Consider the following 24,051-nt stretch of genomic DNA (forward strand, 5'->3'; position numbering starts at 1 on the left):
CTTCACTCCAATTTCCCATCTAGGCTCAGAATGTTTCTCACTGCATCTTAATCCAAACAAAACAAAACAAAAAATCTACTTCATGTTCCTCTCTGATAGCAAGGTATTCTCTGTGAAGTTTCTGGTTAACTAACCCACAGGATTATATAATAAATGAAGATAGTAAGGCATTTGCAAATATAATGACTGGACAAGGAGGGAGAATTTGGAAACACCTAACTTTGAGACTTTCTTCAAATCCTAACAGATCCTTTTTCTAATATGCCTATTACACTGTTGAAAGTAGTCAATCTAAAAGACTTAGTGAACAATAACTGGCAGGCCACAAATGGTGGCCCTAATTATATGAAGTGTTAGCCGCTCAGCTGTGTCTGACTCTTTGTGACCCCATGGACTGTAGTCTGTCAGGCTCCTTTGTCCAGGCAAGAACACTAGAGTGGGTAGCCATTCCTTCCTCCAGGTCTTCCTGATCCAGGGACCGATTCCGGGTCTCCAGCATTGTAGGCAGATTCTTTACCATCTGAGCAACCAGGGAAGCCCATTTACATAAAAGACACACCAATTCAGTAAAGGCTCATAAGAAATTCCTCACATTTGGCTGATCTCTTAGCCCATGTAGCCGTTCAACCGTTACACATAGATTGATAGCAAAATATACAGAGTTGTTTCTGATTTCACAGTCAGAATATAATTGACCCAAAGGATCTCTTACAGCTTGCCTCCGTCATAATTAATATCATTTGAGTCTGGTTAAGCTCTAAAAGATGAAGAACCTTTAGAAAAGGCGAGAATTCTAAACAACTCCAGTGGGGGTGGGGAGGAAGAGAAGTGATTACAAAAAAATTCTCCCTTTTGTTCTTTTACAACCCAATCTCATAAGCTACTTTATCTCACAGTGAATCCTGTCATCATTAAATGGGTTCCTGCCATCTAATAGCCCCAGGTTAGTTTCCAAATATGTGTCACTAAAAGGAAATTTGATGCAGAAACCTAAACCAAAAAGATCCCAAACCTAAGTTTTTAGTTTTATTTCTGTTACCAATTAGATCTGGGTCTACTGAAGTAAATTACTGGACTCTCCCATTTCTTATTAGCAGTAGTAAGTAAACGCGTAATACGGGCCAAACTCTGGGCTAGGGGTGCTGTTCACGCTTGGTCCCACACAGTGCTATTGCTGTACCTGCCATACAGATCAGCCTAGAAGCTCAGAGAGGTTGTAACAACACTAAAGATGAGCGTAAGAGCTCCTTGTGTCCTGCCTTCCGGTGGCTCAGCTGGTAAAGAGTCCTCCTCCAACACAGGAGATCGCCTGCAAGCAGGAGACCCAAGTTCGATCCCTGTCTGGGTTGGGAAGATCACCTGGAAGAGGAAATGGCAACCCACTCCAGTACTGTTGCCTAGGAGATTCCAAGGACCAGAGGAGACTGGCTTAGAGACTAAACCACCAAGACCACCCTATCTACCTTACTGTAAATCTGACCAACTTATCATGCCTTTTCTCCCTAAGCATTCTGCCTCTCAGTTGCTCAACAGTAAGACAGGTGTAACAATCCTTGCCCAAGTTCAACTCCAGCATCACTGAAGTCATTAAATAAGATAATAGATGTGTAACTCTACAAAGTACATTTCTATGGAACAGGAATGATATATCATTAATAGATCATCATCCATAAAAAACATAACCAAGTAGGAACACCCTTTAATAGTGTATCTCCTATATTCAGTATCTATGGTCATGCTACTGAGAATTCCACTGCCAAACAAATCAAGGCCAAGAAAAGAAAACTCAAAGCAACATTAAATACTCCTGAGGCCAGTTTTTTGTGATTTTCTTTTGAGAATATCATTAAAAAAATTTTTTTTGGCATGTTCCCTAATCAGGGATCCAGCCCACACCCCCTGTAGTGCAAGTGCGATGGCCTAACCATTGGACCGCCAAGGAAGTCACAAAGCCAGTTTGAAGATAAGAAAAATTAAAATAAATAAATAAATAAAATAAAGATTCCACTTTATTTTAAAACAGCTGTTCCTAAGATAAAATGCAGTATATATCAAATACAGTACATCATGACACCATGTTATAACCTACGTTAAGTTCAACATATTAATTTGTGACAGTAGCTTTTAACTCAGCAGGTAGTGCTGAACATGGAAAAAGTAGAGTTAGTAATAGAGAAAAGGGCATTTTAAAAGTAAGAAATGTTCAGTAAAAGCATAAATATAAAGAATAAAATATTTATGTGGGTAGAAAAATATTCTTGAATGCTAATAAAATAAAATTAGCTATTAAATAAAATAAATTTCTAAAAATGCCAATTACCTTTACTATATGCTCAAATCTTGGGCAACTATCATTTTAATGTATATTTTCAGCTACTACAAACAACAGAAAAAAAGAGGGAGGTTGATTTTCTTTGCCTTTTTTGCTGCTATGGGGCAAACAGATAGGGCTCTTCAAAGGCTGTGCAGCCGGTACTTGTATGAGGTATTTGTGTTACTTGAAAAACATGATACTGATATAAAGGATGATGCTATTCATTTTACAGCCTTTAACATACAAACTCAGAAAGTTCCACTTCCAAACAGCGAAAGGAAGCTAGTACACAGAGGGGAAAATTCAATAGGAGGAACCCAAAGAGTGAATGCACTAAAGTGACATCCTCACATCAGCTGAGCACCATGAGAAAGAGAAGGGCTGGGCCATTTTCCCGAAGCTCTAACAGGACATTTTCAGTGTCCATTAAAGTCTCTTTTACACAAAACACACCTACTGGGTGCATATTAGTTTTAATAAATATTACCAACTAGAAATTATGACTAGATATGTGGTTTTAGAGGCATAAACACATATAATGCATTCTGAATGGTGTTGACATTCAGAGGATTTACATGTTAAGTTGATTAAAATCCATAAAGAAGCAGTATTTTCCTAGGCAGTCATCAGGATTGGGGTTAGGGTATAGTTCTTTAATTCTAAAGTCCTACTTAAAAGCCTCGAAAGTAAATATCTACTCTAGGCTCCATTTGGAAAAGCCACAATCAGAACATGGCAGATCTCTGACCAAAGTGTCACTTAAGCCTCCTGTTTCTAGAATTGCACCATAAAACCCAAAGATATGGCACAAAAAGAACCTTACTGAGTATTATCTGCCCCCCGCCAAACAAAAGAAAGAAACACCTTTCTTAAAATCATTGTCCTAAACTGTAAGAGCAAAAGAGATTTTTTAAAACCTTGTGCCATTGTTTCCCAATAATAGAATTCCAGAAATAATTTTAAATATATTGTGATCGGAGATAAGAAAAAGGCACAATGCAGATTTGCATGGCATCACTAATTAATATGCTCATGTTTTCTTTATGTAAACCCAGAAACTTATCTCTACTTGAAAACTGTTTTCAACACTCACATGAATACAGACAACAGCATTCAGTTTTAACCACTAGAGTGAAAACAACTTGAAGCCATCCTTGGAAAATATTCAGATTATATGAAAACAGACTAAGTAGAGAAATGAGGTATTCTATACCAGTATTGCAAATCTCCAAAGCTTATTTGTAAAAACTCAAAGAGAATAAGCCAAGTAATAAAGTAAGACCAGATATTATCAAAATATCTCTGACCTCCTTGTCCCTCTTGGTAGCCATGCGATATATATTTTGAGAAATTTATTTTTTTCACAAGGAAAAAGAAGACAGAAAGAGAAGAAGAAATGTTTATTACGTTTCTTTATTAAACAAACTCCCAGCTGTAAAACACAGAGCCCCACACACTGTAAGACTAAGTTTCTTCCACCATCCAGGGAAAGAACTGCACTTACCAAGAAAAGTTTCTTGACACCTCAGTTCTCTGTTCTAGTCAAAATCTGACACTCATCTGTTATATTAAATATGTAATCCAGTTCCTTCTTCCTAAACTTTCCTAGAAAGTTCTCCTAATTAAAATGTATGCCTACATTACTCTCGGAAAAATATTAACACTGATATTTTAAAAGAATATCCCATGATGTTTTACATGAAGGAATTGATCAGAGTGGCAGCCAGTATTATTGAGATTTAGACACCTAAATACAAGACTCAACAAAGGACCTAATATAGTTCTGCCCTCCAGAAGGGTTTTGTTTGTGTTTGTTTCTACTATTTAATCAAATTATATTTTAGCATCTTACTTGGAAACAATATCATCATTTTTAAATAAAAATTTTTAGTGTTTGGTTCTTATTTATTTTTTTTAGTAAGCACCTATGTGTGTTTTCTACTAGATCCCCTAGATAGTAATATTCAGATTTTTTAATTAATACTAATATGCAAGATTAAAAAGAGGAGAGTTCTAATTTAACACTCTCTTGAGAAACCTATATGCAGGTCAGGAAGCAACAGTTAAAACTGGACATGGAACAACAGACTGGTTCCAAATAGGAAAAGGAGTACATCAAGGCTGTATATTGTCACCATACTTATTTAACTTATATGCAGAGTACATCATGAGAAACGCAGATAATGGCATCTGGTCTCATTGCTTCATGGAAAATAGATGGGGAAACAGTGTCAGACTTTATTTTGGGGGGCTCCAAAATCACTGCAGATGGTGACTGCAGCCATGAAATTAAAAGACACTTACTCCTTGGAAGGAAAGTTATGACCAACCTAGATAGCATATTCAAAAGCAGAGACATTACTTTGCCAGCAAAGGTCCGTCTAGTCAAGGCTATGGTTTTTCCAGTGGTCATGTATGGATGTGAGGGTTGGACTGTGAAGAAAGCTGAGCACCAAAGAATTGATGCTTTTGAACTGTGATGTTGGAGAAGACTCCTGAGAGTCCCTTGGACTGCAAGGAGATCCAACCAGTCCATTCTAAAGGAGATCAGTCCTGGGTGTTCATTGGAAAGACTGATGATAAAGCTGAAGCTCCAATACTTCGGCCACCTCATGAGAAGAGTTGACTCATTGGAAAAGACCCTGATGCTGGGAGGGATTGGGGGCAGGAGGAAAAGGGGACCATCTCAGAGGATGAGATGGCTGGATGGCATCACCGACTCGATGGACGTGGGTTTGGGTGAACTCTGGGAATTGGTGATAGACAGGGAGGCCTGGTGTGCTGCAATTCATGGGGTCGCAAAGAGTCGGACATGACTGAGCGACTGAACTGATGCATAAAAAAGGGCTCACACTTTGTTTTCCCATTGAGTTATACATATAAAATCTCCTAAATCCAACTTTTTTTTTTTCAATAATCATATGATTTGAACATCTCAGATTTTTCCATAATCCCTCAAGACTTAACTGGAATTTTCCTTTACTTCCATGGGCACAAGTATAGATGTGCATGATTAATAAGGATAAAACTGAAAAGTGTGTCTTACTGAAAATCTGCTATAGCTGTGACATTATCTGTAACTGTATTACAGCAGAAAATGAATATATTTTCGCTCTTTAGCCTTCTGTGTTTTATAAGAGTCAAATACTAGAAATTTGATTTTGCCTAAAACATTGCTCTAATACATTTTTTGACTGACTTTAGCAGTGTTCTCTTTTGTTGAAGGAGAACTTAAAATTTCGAAAATATTAGCTATGTCTTAAACTCTATTCTCAAATATAATTTCTAACATGGCTAGCCATTCCTTAACAGATGCCAGATTTATGGATATTTCTTAGGCACTTCTCTTTCTGATAGTGCGGTAAAATTTTGTTCAGAGATTCTCTCCTTATATAGAAATGCAATCCCAAAGAAACACAACGCCAAAGAATATTCAAAGTAGTGCACAACTGCACTCATCTCACATGCTAGCAAAGTAATGCTAAAAATTCTCCAAGGTAGGCTTGAAGAATACATGAACCAAGAATTTCCAATGTTTCAGCTGAACTTAGAAAAGGCAGAGGAACCAGAGATCAAAATGCCAACACCCACTGGATCATAGAAAAAGAGAATTCTAAAAAACCATCTACTTCTGCTGCATTGACTACTCCAAAGCCTTTGATTGTGTGGATCACAACAAACTGTGGAAAATTCTTCAAGAGATGGGAATATCAGACCACCTGACCTACCTCTTGAGAAATCTGCATGCAAGTCAAGAAGCAACAGTTAGAATCAGACATGAAACAACAGACTGGTTCAAAATTGGGAAAGGAGTATGTCAAGATGGTACATTGCCACCCTGTTTATTCAACGTCTATGCAAAGTACATCATGCGAAATGCAGGACTGGATGAAGCACAAGCTGGAATCAAGATTGCTGAGAGAAATATCAATTACCTCAGATATGCAGATGACACCACCCTTATGGCAGGAAAGCAAAGAGGAACTAAAGAGCCTCTTGATGAAAGAGGAGAGTGAAAATGTTGGAATAAACTCAATATTCAAAAAACTAAGGTCATGGAATCTGTTCCCATCACTTCATAGCAAATCGATGGGGAAACAGAGGAAACAGTGAAAGACTTTATTTTCTTGGGCTAGAAAATCACTGCAGATGGTGACTGCAGCCATGAAACTATCAGACACTTATTCCCTGGAAGAAAAGCTATGACAGACCTAGAGAGCATATTAAAAAGCAGAGGCATTATTGTGCCAACAAAGGTCTGTCTCATCAAAGCAATGGTTTTCCCAGGACCCATGTATGGATGTGAGAGTTGGACCATAATAAAAAGCTGAGCCTCGAAGAAGTGACGCTTTTGAACTGTGGGGTTGGAGAAGATTCTTGAGAGTTCCTTGGACAGCAAGATCAAACCAGTCAATCCTAAAGGAAATCAGTCCTGAATATTCATTGAAAGGATTGATGCTGAAGCTGAAGCTCCAATATTTTGGCCACCTGATGTGAAGAGGTGACTCACTGCAAGAGACCCTGATGACAGGAAAAGAGAAGAAGGGGTGACAGAGGATGAGATGTTGGATGGCATCATCTACTAGATGGATATAAGTTTGAGCAATCTCCTGGAGCTGGTGATAGATAGGGAAGTCTGGCGTGATGTAGTCCATGGGGTCACAAAGAGTCAGACATGACTGAGTGACTGAACTGAACTGAAAAATGCTAGATAGAAAATATAAGTATTTGTCAATGAATATATTAATTGATGTGCTTCTCTTGTGGCTCTGCTGGTAAAGAATCCACCTGCAATGTGGGAGACCTGGGTTCGATCCCTAGGTTGCTAAGATCCCCTGGAGAAGGGAACAGCTACCACTGTGGTATTCTGGCCTGGAGAATTCCACGGACTGTATAGTCCATGGAGTCATAAAGAGTCAGAACGACTAAGCAACTTTTACCACCACTACTTGGTATTAATTGATGGGACAGTAAGGGGAGTCCTCAAACCTAGAAACTGCTCAAAAACATGAGTCCAGAAGGTTAATAGGTTCTGAAGATGGCATTTACCCTGTGTAAATTTGTGGAACTAAGAGGAATCAGGGCTTGGGATTTAATTGGCTTCGAAAGAGAGGTTGGATAAGAGAAGCCACACAAACTCAAGCCTTGGGAAGAGAAGCACTGGTCTCACTCAGGAACATGGGTGAAAAATTTAGAAGACTATAAATTGGATAATACATAATTAGTAATTCTTGGACATATTCCAGGAATGCAAAGTAAGTTCAACATTAATATAAATCATTAACATAAATAGATTAAGTGGGGAAAATGTCTATCATTATCAATTAATTCACAGAAAGAAAACTTAGACTAGAAATCAAGAGGAAAACTGATAAAAGCTGTCTACTGAAAGACATAAAATGCACATAATTAATGGTGAAATATTTAAAACATTCTTTCTTTAAAAAGAATGAAATAAAAATCCACTGTCATCACTTCTGTTTGACATTGTAATGGAGATTCTAGCATAAAATAAGAGAACACAAGTGAAAGCAACAAAACTGAAATGAAAAGATGTATGGGGTGGGGGAGGGTCATCAATGATTCTGGTAATAGCTTATTTTCAACATGCAAAATGTGTTATTTGTTTTAGTGGTCTCCTTTAAGTGGTTCAAATACAAGGTATGTGGATATATTTCTCAATGAATGAAATATCTCATATATGTTTAACAAAAGAGAAGCAAAGAAAAGTTAGAACATTTTAAGAATGAAATACAAAAACTAATATGGAAATCAGAATAATATAACTTCATACTTCTTTTAATTATATGTGAGTGTGTTTCTTTGAAATATAACCACTAGTAAATATATTCAATCTAAGGCCACACTAATTTTAGGGTTAAAGGCTTTCAAACACCCGTAAAGATTCGGTAAGTTTTGTTATGGTAATCCCAAAGACACAGTGATATGTCACCTACTTGACTGTTATACACGATAAGACCTTTTTTACTGAGTCCGTTGTCTTTTTTCCTTCCCTGAAAAATTATACTTGCAGGCATTAGAACTGGAACCAAAGAAAAGATTTATGTGCTAATCTGTTCTTAGAGGAAACCATATGCTTTTGAACTACTGTGACTTAGTCCATGTCAATGAGAAACCACAGTTAACTTACTCAAGAATCAAATGTTTAAAAGGTGCCTTAACAATTTAGATTTTACTTCTTAAAAATCCTTTGGTTGAGATTTTCATTTCATTCTTGTCAACCCCCTTATTTTATATTTCTTTCTTCTACTTAAAGAGACAAATTAAGAAGAAACAACACAGGATTTCCAGTTCAAGATGGCAGAGCAGAAGAATGTGTGCTCATCTCCTCTTGCAAGAGCACCAGAGTTGCTCCTATCTGTTGAACAATCATTGACATGAGGACACTGGAACCCACCAAAAAAAGATAACCCTATGTCTAATGACAAAGAAGAAGCTATAACAAGATGGTAGGAGGGGCACAATCACAATAAAATCAAATCCCATACCTGCCAGTTGGGTGATCCACAAACTGGAGAACAATAATACAGAAGAAGTTCTCCCACTGTTGTGAAGGTTCTGAGCCCCATATCAGGCTTCCCAGCCTGGGGATCCAACAAAGGGACTGGGAATTCCCAAGGACTCTCACTTTGAAGGCCAGCAGGATCTGATTACAGGACTTCCACAGGACTGGGAGAAATACACTCCATCCTTGGAGGGCACAAACAAAATCTCACATGGACTAATATCCAGGAGAAAGGAGCAGTGACCCCGCAGAAGACTGAACCATACTACCTGCTAGAACTGGAGGACCTCTCATGCAGGCATGGGTCAGCAGGCTTGCCACACAATTGGAGAGCTGGCAGCAGCAGTCCTGGAAGGGGCCCCATGGCATAAGTCCTCTTGGAGGTTGCCACTAACCCTACCATGGACCCCATAGACCCCAGGTCTGGGTCACTTCAGGCTAAACAACTAACAGGGAGGGAGCACAACCCCAATCACAAGGATATAACTGGATTAAATGTGAGAGTTGGACTGTGAAGAAGGCTGAGTGCCGAAGAATTGATGCTTTTGAATTGTGGTGTTGGAGAAGACTCTTGAGAGTCCCTTGGACTGCAAGGAGATCCAACCAGTCCATTCTGAAGGAGATCAGCCCTGGGATTTCTTTGGAAGGAATGATGCTAAAGCTGAAACTCCAGTACTCTGGCCACCTCATGCGAAGAGTTGACTCACTGGAAAAGACTCTGATGCTGGGAGGGATTGGGAGCAGGAGGAGAAGGGGACGACAGAGGATGAGATGGCTGGATGGCATCACTGACTCGATGGACATGAGTCTGAGTGAACTTTGGGAGTTGGTGATGGACAGGGAGGCCTGGTGTACTGCGATTCATGGGGTCGCAAAGAGTCGGACACGACTGAGAGACTGAACTGAACTGAACTGAACTGAAGCACAACCCTGCCCTCTAGAGCAAGACCTAGTTTATCCCACCACTAGTCCCTCCCATCAGGAAGGATACACAAGTCTCTCAGTCTCCTCCATCAGAGAGCAGACAGAAGAAGCAAGGAGAAGCACAATCTCACAGTGGCTAGAACAAAAATCACATAAATCACATAAATCACAATGAAAAAGCAGAAAGTCATGTCACAGATGAAAGGACAAGATAAAAGCCCCGGGGGGGATGGGGGGGCTAATGAAGCGGAGATAGTAAACCTTCTCTAAAAGAATTTAGAATAATGATAGTGAAGATGATCCAGGATCTCAGGGAAACAATGGAGCAGATTCAAGAAATGTTTACAAAGACCTAAAAGAGCTAAGCTTCCCTGGTAGTTTGGATGGTAAAGAATTTGTCTGCAATGCAGGACACCCAGGTTTGATTCCTGGGTAAGGAAGATGCCCTGGAGAAGGAAATGGCAACCTACTCCAGTATTCTTGCCTGGAGAATTCCATGGAGAGAGGAGCTTGGTGGGCTACATTGCATGGGGTCGCAAAGAACTGGATACAACTGAGCAACTAAGCATACACACATGCAAAAGACCTAAAGAACAAACAAACAGAGATGAATAAATACACTAGAAGGAATCAAGAGCAGAATAAATGAAACAGAAGAATGGATAAATGACCTGGAGAATGGAATGGTGGAAATCTCTGCCACAGAACATAGGAAAAAAAAAAAAAAATGAAGACACCCTAAGAGACCTCCAGAGCAACATTAAACACACCAACATTCACATTATCGTGGTCCCAGAAGGAGAAGAGAGAAAGAAAGGACCTGAAAAAATATGTGAAGAGATAATAGCTGAAAACACTTCTAACATGGGAAAGGAAATAGTCAACCTAGTCCAAGAAGCACAGAGAGTCCCTGGCAGGAATACACTGAAACACATAATACTCAAACTGACAAAAATTAAAGACAAAGATAAATATTAAAAGCAACAGGGGAAGATGACAAAGAGCATACAAGGGATATCTCCCAAAAGGTTATCAGCTGATTTCTCAACAAAAACTCTACAAGTCAGAAGGGAATGGCATGATATACTTAAAGTGATAAAAGAGAAGAAATTACAACGAAGAATACTCCTCCCAGCAAAATTCTCGCTCAGATTTGATGGAGAAATCAGAAGTTTTACAGACAAGCAAAAGTTAAAGAGAATTCAGCACCACCAAGCCAGTTTTACAACAAACACTAAAGGAACTTCTCTAGGCAGGAAACACAAGAGAAGGAAAAGATCTCCACAAAATAAACCCAAAACAATTAAGAAAATGGTAATAGGATCATACATATCGATAATTACCTTAAATGTACATGGATTAAATGCAGGAGCCAAAAGACATCCACTGGTTGGGCAGATGAAAACATGTGCGTGCATGCACTTCCACTTCCCACATCACTCTACTTAACCCCTCAAATTGTATGTATTTTATATTGCTAGGTAATCATGTTCCCATTATGGCTTGCAATATTAAAGATCTTTTATTTTTTGTCTGGCTATTGATTGTGAAAAATGATAAACATTTTCTACTATAGTGATTTTTGATTAGTATAATAATTGTATCACGATTGCTCAACAGAAAATAATAGAATCCTACATCACTTAAAAAAAGCAGCAGCAGCAGAAGAAACACAGAATTTCTTTACCCTATGGAAACCTTATTCCACTTTGTATTGTTTTTCTCTCAATCAGCCTTTTAGGGAACTTTTTGCTAGCTATCTCCTACCACATCTCTCTGTCAAAAATGAAAATTTGTATTTTATACCTTTTTAACTCAAGACAGTCTTATAAAATATTATACTGGTTTTCCTTCTTAACGGCTAAATTTTATTTTTCATAAAAATCTGAACCTCTGAAATTTTCTCATCTTACCTCAGAAGTATTGTAACTTGACAAATTATCTAAGAAATATAGTAAGATTCATTACACAATCTCAAAGTTAGCTGGTTAATTGCAACATACCACAGTTAAAGAACACAGTCAATTAGAGGTAATCAAAAACTTAGACCATAAAATCCACAATGAATTAGTCAAGTTTCACATGACTTAGTGGTTTAGATTTCACTTAAACTATCAATTTTTTCCTAAATAAAATGATACTCCTTCCACATACTTGTTTCTTGAAATCTGCAACCATGTGAAGCTGACATAAAGGTATCAATTTCACAGAAATCTAGGAAAAAAGAAAAACTGTCAAATGTTGCACAGCTGAAACAACTATTTAATTTCTGTTTTTCTATATCTAGATAGACAATATTTGTTATTTGCATAAGGAAGGACTGAATATAGGAAATATAGGATGTGTGAATAATCACCTTTATAATTTCAAATATGTGGTCATTTTACATAATTTTACATATTTACATTAGAAAAGAACATTAAAATAAATGTTATCATGCTAAATTTTCCTTGGATGAACCCTGCTTCATTAATCCTAAATATTTTCAGAAATTGTTTCTAAACAAAAAAATCACAATATGTTTTATAAGGCAAATTGCTACAGAGTTAATAAACCAACCATTCTAAAGAGCAGATCTGATTTTTAATTTATAACTTGTAAAACTGTAAATGCCTTTTAGCACACTAAATATGCTGCCCCTATGCTATCATTATCATCCTTTTTTATGTATATGAGCTCACTGATCTGTTTATCCATAACAACTTTGTAAGTCTCTGTGTATGACCATAATTAATAAGGAAGTCAGCAAATAGGTGGTTTAGGGAAAACTGATGATGTGTTTGAGACGCAGACAAATCACCGAGATGGCGAAGTCCTACAGTCACGGGGACAGTAACTTGGAAATTCAATGACACATTTATTGACTCCATACTAATATATCCCAAGTAGTGTTCTGGATTCTATACAGAAACCAAAGTGAAGGCACACTTTGGACAGAACCTTGCAGAATGAATAAATTTTAAGAGGAGGCAAAACCATAGATGAGACAGCTGTGGAAATGAGAGAAAGATAGTCAAAATTGTGTAGTGTTTCTTGAAAGCCCTAGTAGCAGAAATCAATGGTGCCAAATTCTGTAAGAGCCAAAGATACATGGGAATTTAGATAAGGCCAGAGGCCAAGAAAGAAAAGTGATCATACATTTAACCACTTTGAAATGCATTAAGAAATGCTTTTTCCAAGCAAATACTTATCAATATAGTATATAAAACACAGTGTTTTAAACACACACTAAAAAAAAAAGCTTTTAAATATTATTATATTTAAATAATATAAATATATTGACTTGTTCATTAAATAATGAGCTTGCTTATTAAAGCAGTCAAAGAAAATTTCCTCCTTCCCAAGCACAAAAATGCAAAGAATCATTGTAAATGAGCAAACTACAGCAATCAACTATGTCTAGTATTTTCCTGACATTATCAACCACATAATGAGATAGGACTTGTGGTTTACATAGTCCAAATCAGCTATCATTTCTCTACTATCCAGATTTAAACATAAATTAGCAACACACTCACTATGACAGGCTCTACTCATCATCATTTGCATCCAATCAGTTAATGACTGGCAGCTGTCTGTACGACCCATTACTGAAGGCAGCAGCTTTCATGTATAATGCTTCATGAGGCTTAAAATCATATTCTGTTGAAGTAATAGTAGACTGAAGTACTCCAAAATTTGCAAAGGCTTTCAAAGGAGAAAAAAAAAAAAAAACTAACTCAATGAAATAACTGTAATCTCAAACACAATTACATAAGACTGGCTTTAAAGCATTTCTAATCTTTGGCTAGGCTCAAATAACATCACAGACTAAGAAAAAACTATCTTAAAGAAGATGACTACCAGTCTCATAATTGCTAAGGAAGTCACTGGAGCCAGAATATTTATTAGCATGTTATAAATAGAAAAAAATCAGGAACCTGGATTTTAAAAGTTTTGCCTTGTATCAAAATGGAAGCATATGTCACAGAAGGGGCTCAAGGAGTCCAAAACTAACTCCACTCCCAATTCTATCCCTCTTATTATGAAACATGCCTTAGTATGGAATGCTGCTGCTGCTGCTGCTGCTAAGTCGCTTCAGTCGTGTCTGACTCTGTGCGACCCCATTGACGGCAGCCCACCAGGCTCCCCCATCCCCGGGACTCTCCAGGCAAGAACACTGGAGTGGGTTGCCATTTCCTTCTCCAATGCATGAAAGTAAAAAGTGAAAGTGAAGTCGATCAGTCGTGTCAGACCCTCAGCGACCCCATGAACTGCAGCCTTCCAGGCTCCTCCCTCCAAGGGATTTTCCAGGCAGGAGTACTGGAGTGGGATGCCATTGCCTTCTCCGTTAATTTTAAATTTACACTAGATTTGCTTCTACGATTTCAACCCTTTTTTTGTTATTATAAACATACATAATGGCCTGCCTCAGGGAGATAACCTGAGTCAACCACCTGTGAAGGACATTTTCAAGGACTGAATAGTCATTTTACTTTGTTTCCTCACCTCCCCTCCATCTCTGAACTATGAGAGAACCTGGAAACCAGGCCCTGACAAGATGATTATTTTGTGGTGCTAGCCTGCCATCTTCTAGGTCAGCTGGCTCCCTGATTAAAATCTCTTTCTTGCCTCAACGCCTCTTCTCTCAGATTTATTGGCCTGTCGTGTGGTGAGCAGAGCAAGCTTGGACTTGGTAACAAGGATATGGTACATCAACAACATATTTTACACTTTCACTTCCTTTAATAAATATACACCTTATCTCTAAATAAGTTCTAAAATTTTTTAAGGAGGGGGATTACGACTAACATTTATTCATCAGTGTATTCACTCAAAAAAACCCTCTCTCTTCCAGGCACTGTCCTAGTAGCTACATACATAGCATTAAAAAAAAAAAAACACACACACACAAAACTCCTTGTCTTCTTGTGTCATGCATTATACTGTACAGTGAACAACACATTCAAACAATAAACACAGAAATAAGGAAAATATAGTCTGTCAAATGGTCCTAAATGTCATGGGAAAAACAAAGTATGGAAAGAGGACAGGGAACACTGGACAAAGCAGAAGCAGAAGGGTAGCTGCGATTTTACAAAGAGCAGACAATTTGACAGTAAGCACCTTAATGATAATGCAACGTCACACCAAAGACCTAAAGGATTTGAGGGAGACTATCTTAAAAAACACATTCCCAGAAAAAGCAGTAACAAGTGCCAAAGGTCTGAGGCCAGGGTTTCCCTGGCATAAAGAAGGCACAACATATGGGCCAGGAGGGCTGGAGTGAAGCAAGCAAAGGCAAGGCTGGGAGCCTGCAGTGTCCGGTCTCTGCCTGTGTGCTTTTGAGTCTGAGAGAAATGGGTGCCAGTGTAGCACTGGGAGCAGTGAACACCACAGTCCAGTTTATGTTTCAAAAGAATCATAGGGCTGCTGATGAAAGGTCGATGCTAAGGATGGAAAAATGGAAGCAGGGGTTCAACTCAGACGAATAAAAAGCTTGGACCTCCTCACTCCCATTCTTACAAGAATGTGCTAAACAAATGGCAAACTCAAGGAAGATCCAGTTGCAAAGAGATGAGACTACCTGGAGGAGAAACGGACAGGAATAAGTAACTGGCAATAACCTGCTGAAGGCTGGTTAACCTTCAGTAACCTGCTGAAGGCTGAATATGGTGGAGCTTAAGTGAGACTAAGAAACTTCTGGAGCCCCTAATCTTAGAGGCATCTAGCATCTAACTCTTTTGTGGGTTTTAGTTCAGGGCCCAGGAACTCCCAGGTTCTTGCATTGAAAAGCCAAGAAACAGGCCTTCCTGGCTCTGCAGAGGAGGAGAAAAAGAACTTTTATGAAATGATCCTCCTTCATAACAAAGGTCGCCCCTCCAGGGAAGCAGCTTTACCACAGCTGTTTCCCAGGGCTGTGGGGGACAGGCACTCCTCTCCCTCCCATCCCCTCTGGCTTTCCTGTCCCAACAAGAAGGAGAGAGAAGGAAAGTTAAGAAACTCTCATAAAGGTGACAGCCCGGAGACACTAAGATTTAATCACCAAAAAAAAGAGGACACATTCCTTCTCCTACATTTAACCAACACACCAGCAGGGCTCCAGTATAAAAATGGTTAATTTACAGGAGAAAGAGATGCAAAATACAGACTCCAAGTTTGGGCTAAAGCCCAAAGACTATAGAAAAGAAAAGGAAACCAGGGAAATACAATGCCTCTATCTACAGCAAACATTCAACGCAAGCCCAACTCAGGGTCAGATTAACATTAAAACTCACATTAAGCCTTTTTTACCTAAATTCCTATTATTAATACCTGATAACATCACATCTGACTCTCACAAAAGCATGGTAAAAGGCAAGGAAATGGAAGCAGGGAGATTTCGCTATAGCCTTTTAGTCTGATAAAAGATGGTGGTGACTTGGGGCATGATGGTAGCAGTGGAAATGGTAATACGTGGTCAAGTTCTGGATGTGTTTTTGAAGACAGAACAGAGGGGATTTGCTGATGAAATGGATGTAGGGTAGGAAATAAAAAGAGCAGATATACATGACTCATAACGTTGGGCAAAGCTTTTGAGAAAATGCAGTTGCTATCAACTGAGATGGTAAAGCACTTGGCTGGAGTACAGGTTGGCAAAGGGGTTGTTCAGGAATTCAGTTTTTGATGTCTCAGAGGATTTATACTACTGGTCAGCTGTATACTCATTTAACTAATAATATTTGGAGTACTTAAATACGATCACACTTCTTAAGTAGTAGGAGACACGAAAATATATCAGACGTGCTTAATAACTGTTTTACTGAGTGAACAGATGGATGAAGAAATGACCAATCATTTTAACCATGCCACCAAAATAATTTCAACAAAGTCAGAATCATAACTGTCAACAGTATAGTAGCTAATGCTGGAAAATATTGGGGAATTTTTTCACCTACCCTGGGACAGAGACTGCTACTTATAGCAGCATCTCAGGATCAGCCCCACCCTTCCTCAAGAGCAACACAGTGTGGCAGGGCACTCGGATTCCCAGGATAAAGATGATCTCTCCCAGCCTTCCTTGTAGTGAGGTGTGGCCCAGAGTCTGGGAGCGAGCATGGGATGGCAATCTCTGTGCTATGCTCTTAAAGAGAATGGGAACACCCAACATTTGTCCCTTCTGTCCCCCTTCCTGTTAGCTGAAGTGCTGAAGTGACACTGAGCCATTTTGGACCACTTGGACAGGGTGACCCCACCGAGATGGCAAGGGAACAAAAACAAAGGCGTGCGGATCCAGAAGACCCACGGCGCCATCTTATCAGCTCTGGACTACACAGGCTTAGACTGCTGTGAAACAATAACGATTCTATCTTCTTTGAGCCACTGCCATCTTGCCTCTTTGTTACAGTAGCTTAACCTGAAACTTAACCGATACATTTAATAAATCCTTCAAACAACCCTGTGATGAAATATGCCGGGGTTTTCTTTTAATTCCTTACAGTGTATATCTCTTTTAAACAGCAGGAAAATAAACTGGCAACCTAGCCATGTTTTATATATTCTCATGTACCAGTGAAGAAAAACTAGCCGAAAAGCATTCTATAAAGAACAGATTGCAAAAATTTTTACAGCAAGATTCAGGTGCAGACATTCAATAAATTGTTCAGTGCTCACTATGTTAAAAGCCACAAGGTAAAGAGTTTTCCATGAGAACTGAAGAATTCTATGCTATGTATCAGCTCAATTTTAATGTTTCTGCTCCTATTAAAGTCTCTGCAATCTATTAACCATTTTAAGTTAGTTAAAGACAATTAGTCCCCTGTCTTAAAGAAATGAGTAGTTGTTCAAGAACTCTAAATTGGTAATCAGATAGGAATGCCAGAGTTGTTTGTGGGACATCTAGATACTTGGATAAATATCCTGATAGGTATCAGCAGGCCATTCCATTCATTAGGAACAGTCTCACACATTCAGTATTTGAATACTGGTACAGAAATGTGCTGGAAAAAGTAGAAAAAGCCTAGTTCAAACATTATGCAAGCTGCCGTAATTTAAAGGATAAACACACAAAAAAATAGCTTATGAAGAACAAGACGCTGGCACTATTTACTATGATATATTTTTGTACTTAAAATGTACACTTATTTTCATTCAACTGCTCTCTAGCTTCTGTCATCATTTCCTTGCCTAAACCAGAGAAATCACTGAATTAACAGCTTTTGACTATTCACTTACACTTTAAAGGCTACTTTCTACTCTAGCAATAGATTTTGAGATTTGCTAAATAATTTTCTAAATCAAAAGCAATCATGAAAAATATGCTCAGCCTTCTCACTGTACAGTAAAAAGTGTATTTCCTTAAGTGACTTAAGGACTTACTTCCAAATGAGAATGTGCAAACCGCTTGGCAACATCCAGATAATTTAGCCTCTGCAAAACTAAGGATGACTCAACGCTTACACATGCACACACTGACACCTACAGACACGATGCCAAGATTCAGAGGTAGCCTTATCTCCAATCTTTCAAAAATGTCAGTGTAAGCCTTGTGGTATTTCCTCAGGTGATGCTTGGAAAACAGAAGGGCTAAACTGTATTTAAGTGAGATAACGTGACTTATTACATGATGAAAAGAGATGATGTCCATATCATTATTTTAAAATGTGGAAATCAAGCATTTTTCTAAATTCTGACGACAGTCAATATTTTTACACAATAGGAGCTCTAACTCCTCTGGACAAGTATAGTCAGGAACTTAGGAAAACATTTCCCTATTCCAAATATGGGACAACGGTAGTCTCTAAAATGGTCACATTAATTATCTCTCAAAGAAAAAAAAAAAAGAAAATGTTCAAGTAAGTATTACAAGAACCTCTTCTTTCTTAACACTGTTAAAAAGCAAGAAGGAAAGATATAAAAAGGCAGAAAGAGTAAACCATCCAGGTAAAAGCATAAAATAAAATATTACCTTTAGCTGGGTTTACTTTTATCCCTGACCTATACAGCATTTCCTCATTCTGCCAGTCTCCGTTCCTGATCGCCGTCTTGAGTCCATAGAAAACAATTAATGCAGCTGTAGCATAAAAAATCAAGCTCTTGAGAAACCTCTTTTGGACTTTGACATAAAGGGCTCTGGCACCCACTGTAATGAGGAGGCAAAAGCCCATACTAGGAATATACAATACTCGCTCTGCAATTACAAAGCCGACATAGAAAAACAGGTTCGTGGCAGGAACAAAGGGTATTATTAATAAAGATAAAGACAGAACAACTATGTTCTCCGTAGAAGGAAGCTGTGTTCTCTGCGATGCATTGTTTCTAATGCCATTTTCTACTTTGGATGCAAAGCTGGGTTTAATCTCTGAGTTCCCGTACTCCACCTCTGAATGGCAGCTATGTCCATTTGCATTCTGCTTGCCATTTGTTACAAATTTCCCGTTGCATTCTCTTTCTATGCTTGGGCTCTTCAAACCAAAGTAGGCAAGGAGGAGGAGTCCAGTATAGAAGGCCACAGTGTGTAAGTTTCTCCAATCAGAAATTGTTTTGAGCAGAGGCACGGCGTCCATTGACCAATCAAAACTGAGGGTATCTGGGCATAGCAACAGCCAAAGGTTCTTGGTTGGCAAGTAGAAGAAGGTGAGCGTGCGAGCCAGGAGGCTGTCCGAATCAGCAGCTGGGTTGTCAGAGTTGGAAAAGCTTGGTGGTTTGTTTCCCATCCAGTATAAACGGGCACCCAAAAGGGAAGTTCCCCAGAAAGTTAACAAACTAATGCTGAGAAAAAGAGACAAGTTCTTCCTCTGAAACCAAAAGAGAGGGGGAAAAAATTAAGATCATCATCAATACGGCACAGGAACAGATCATTTAAAAATGAAAAGTATCTTTAAATGGACAACTAAAAACAGAGTATTAGGTTTCAAATACATGACTTTGTTTCTATCTCCTTTAAACATGCTTATGGCTCCTGTAAGCTTTAAAAAATTGACTATGGAATCCAATTCTGTATACAATTTTTCATGAGTATCTTTTCCTCTTGTTTCTCGCTAAATACCAGTAACCAGAGCCTCAATTTCTTGACCTCTATAAAATGGGTTGAAAATATTTCCCTCCCCAAACTGGTATTAGGTCAAAATGAGACCACAATATACTCAGCACTGTATGTGGAATATAGTAGACATCTAGTAAATGTCTTCTTTCATTTTATAGTTTAGATTCTGGGGAAAACAAAGAGCAGGCATGCCAAAAAACATGAAGTTGACAGGATTCTGCATGGCTCAAAGGAAAAAGAGAATTTAGCTACAGGTATACCCTGATTTTCAAATGTTCACTTAATGCCACTTTGCTTTTACAAAAGACCTAAATTAGTACCTATTCTCATTAGCAACAACAACACAAATGCAAAGAGGATTTTCACTTTAAAAAAAAAAAGGTGAAAAGTGAAAACAGGTTCTGCATTTGTTTTTGCAGGGAGCCATCTAGAGAGGCAGCGCATACCCCAAACAGAGTGGAATCACCAAGCGTTTTCCCCAGGAACTACACTCAACATCAAGCTGCCACGGCTTTAAACTGTTTCAGGGACCATCTGCACTTCATCTCCATTTATTTTCTACATCTGCTACCAAGATGTTTCCTAAGGTAATATAGCACAGAGTTGGACACGACTGAAGCAACTTAGCAGCAGCAGCAGCAGCATTTCAACTTAAAAAACTTTTCACAGGAACAAATACCTTCATATAACAAGGGGAACTGTGGTATGTCTATGCCAGTCCCTGTTTAACTATCTTGATCTCTTCGCAGAATTTATAAACTGGGCTCTCAGTGACATCAGTGATAATAAACATCTAATAAGACTCCTCATGAATCCTAAATTTCCATGTCAATGGTAACTTTTTAAAAGTAAAATGGCTTTAATAAAAAGACAGAACTGAGGGAGGGAGGCCAAAGGGCATCACTGTTAATAAGAAATTTCTGGCAAACTCTTTCAACCAAAATAAGAATTTAGTGACCTCAATTTAAGTTCCGAAGAGGCAGTGGAAAGGGAGAAGAGCCGACACCATTTCCCAACTTTAATGATTCACTGCTAATGTGATCTCTCGCTGAGATCAAACAGAATGAGCACACACACTCTGGCACTATATAAAACTGTCTTCCTCAAAGACATTCAGAAAGGTGCCTGGAACCATACAAAGATATGCCAAATATTTTGCTTAAAAAACCTATAAAAGGTAACAAAAGCAAAAATAAACAAGTGGGACCACATCAAATTAAAAAGCTTCTGTACAGCAAAGGAAACCATCAAACAAAATAAAAAGTCAAACCACTAAAAATTTGAGATAATATTCGCAAGTCATGTATATGGTAAGGGGTTAATATACAAAATATATAAAGAACTCACATAACTTAAGGGAAAAAAACAAGAATCTTTTAAAAATGGACAGAAGATCTGAATAGACATCTTTCCAGGGAAGATATACAGATGACCAAAAGGTATAGGAGAAGGTGCTCAAAGTCACTTATCCTCAGGGAAATGCAAATCAAAATCACAGTGAGGTATCACTTCACAACTGTAAGAATGACTTATCAACAAGACAAGAAATAGCAAGTACTGGTGAGAAAGTGAAGAAAAAGGAACACTTCTGCACTTCTGATGGGAATCCCAAGTGGCGCAGCCACTACAGCAAACAGTGCAGAGGCCTCTCAAAACATTAAAAATAGAACTACCATATGATGCAGTAATTCCACTTCTGGACATCTGTCCAAAGAAAATGAAATCTCTACCTAGAAAAGATGCCTACACACCCATAATCACTATTTACTGCAACATTATTTACAACAGCCAAGACAGAGAAACAACTTAAGTGTCCATCAACGAGTGAATGGATAAAGCAAATGTGCTATATATGTACAACGGAGTATTACTCAACCATAAAACTTTAAGTTCGGTCAACAGCAACAAGAGACCCTGCAGGCATTATGCTAAGTGAAATTAGTCAGACAGAGAAGAACAGACACGGTATGACCTCACTAGTAGGTGGAATATCAAAAAAAAAAACAAAACTGAACTTGTAGATAAAAACAGATTGGGAATGCCAGATGCAGGGGTTGGGAGAACAGCCAAAATGGGTGAAGGGGTAAAGATAGTCAAAAGTTAAAAAAAAAAAAAAAAAATGTCCAGCTACAAGATAAATAAGTTCTGGAGATGTAATATATAGCATTGGGATGGTAGTTAAAAACACTGTATTGAATATTTGAAAGTTGCTAAGAGAATACATCTTAAATGTTGTTATTACAAGAAAAAAACAGAAATTTGTGTGTTTGTGCTGATGGATGTTAGCTAAATTTACTGTGGTATTCATTTTGCAATATATACACATATCAGATCATCATGTAGTATACTTAAAACTAATTCAATGTTAAATGTCAATTACATTCCTCCCCAAAAAAGAAAAAATCCTAGTCCACAAAGCAATGTATTTTGAGCATGTACAAGTTCTATGAAAATAGTGTCTTATCATATGATGCAACCATCACTGAACTCTCCTCCTCTGACTGTCTCTCATTCACCCCAGCTCTACTTGCTAGAAGCCACAGAACCCATCTGGGACATCTGCTCCATCTCTACTCTGAACCTATGTCAGCAAGGATCATGATATTACCAATTGTTATTAAATACTAATGACATCATCCTAACTTTTCTTCATCTTCATAGTCATTTACCCAACTGCCTACTGGGCACAGTCAGAAATACGTTAGGTACCTCAAACTCAAACTCCCCAAAATAGAAATTTTTCATTAATGTCAGATCATTCCCTGGTGGCTCAGTCAGTAAAGAATCTGTCTACAATGCAGAAGACTCAGGTTCAATCCCTGGGTGGGGAAGATCCCATGGAGAAAAAAATGGCAACCCACTCCATTATTCTTGTCTGGGAAATCCCATGGGTAGAGGAGTCTGGTGGACTACAGTCTGCTGCTGCTACTGCTAAGTCGCTTCAGTCGCGTCTGACTCTGTGCGACCCCATAGACGGCAGCCCACCAGGCCCCACCGTCCCTGGGATTCTCCAGGCAAGAACACTGGAGTGGGTTGCCATTTCCTCCTCCGATGCATGAAAGTGAAAAGTGAAAGTGAAGTCGCTCAGTCGTGTCCAACTCTTAGCGACCCCATGGACTGCAGCCTACCAGGCTCCTTCATCCATGGGATTTTCCAGGCAAGAGTACTGGAGTTGGGTGCCATTGCCTTCTCCAGTCTACGGTGTTGCAAAGAGTCAGACATGACTGAGTGACTAACATACACACACGTTAATGCTAAATTCACAGAATTAACTGCCTAAAATTAACTGTTTAACAAGTTTTAAAACATTTGTGGCAGATTCCTGCTCAAAATTAATTCATGTAATGCTAAATAGAATTTTTAATGATGGAGGAGAAATGTGTTCATTAGCCACCAGTCTTTCCATTTCAGGTCTGTCCTAGCAAAAGCCAATGTTTGAAGACACACTTTTATCTAAGGATAACTTCTACAAACCATTCCTTTGCTCCTCTAAAATTCCATCCAGTAAAAGTTCTAAAATTTCTTATTTTAAGGGAGAAAACTCATGAAACCATAAAAGTTGTAATAATTTGTTAGATCAATCACGTAATTGAATATTCTTAGATTACACAAAGGACAAACATATTATTTGGCAAAGACAAATGAGGCAAGGTACCAATTTATCATAAAGAAGACAGATCTGGGAAAACAATTAAACTTTGAATTTGTACCAAAAGTCCATTTTGTAACTGAGTATTAACCAAGTCCTCTGAGTATAACTAGGGCCATTCTACGACAGTATCTTCTGGTGGGGGTAAGCAGAGAAGATGAAGGGGAGGAAGAAGGCATTACAAAAACAGCTACAGTCAGGCAAGAAAAGTAAGGGAGTAAGAGCATTACATGGGGAGAGAAATGTAAGTAACCAGGTTTCTTTGCTGGTTATGAAACTCCAGAATAAGCTGGTCTTCAGTTCAGTTCAGTCCTCAGTCATGTCCTCCTCTTTTCGAGCCCATGGACCGCAGCACGCCATGCTTCCCTGTCCATCACCAACTCCCGGAGCTTGCTCAAACTTGTGTCCATTGAGTCAGCGATGCCTCTAACCATCTCATCCTTCATCGTCCCCTTCTCCTCCTGTCTTTAATATTTCCCAGCATCAGGGTCTTTTCAAATGAGTCAGACCTTCGTATCACATGACCAAAGTAATGGAGCTTCAACTTCAGCATAAATTAGTCTTAATGATTACATAATTATGATTATATAATCATAAGTTAGCTTTAATGATTATATAATTTTGATTCTTATAGA

General features: G+C 38.5%; 1 protein-coding gene across 4 annotated transcripts in view; it reads right to left on the minus strand.

Annotated features, from left to right (window-relative positions):
- The window catches only part of TMTC2 (transmembrane and tetratricopeptide repeat containing 2), a 414,619-nt gene that overhangs the window by 185,393 nt on the left and 205,175 nt on the right, over positions 1–24,051 (minus strand). For all 4 annotated transcript variants that reach the window (XM_027543229.1, XM_027543232.1, XM_027543231.1 and 1 more), the window contains one exon: positions 18,691–19,519. In XM_027543229.1, the coding sequence (XP_027399030.1) occupies positions 18,691–19,519 (829 nt within the window). The remainder of the gene's footprint in view (positions 1–18,690; positions 19,520–24,051) is intronic.

This window comes from Bos indicus x Bos taurus, chromosome 5 (assembly GCF_003369695.1).
Source record: "Bos indicus x Bos taurus breed Angus x Brahman F1 hybrid chromosome 5, Bos_hybrid_MaternalHap_v2.0, whole genome shotgun sequence".
Lineage (NCBI taxonomy): Eukaryota > Metazoa > Chordata > Mammalia > Artiodactyla > Bovidae > Bos > Bos indicus x Bos taurus.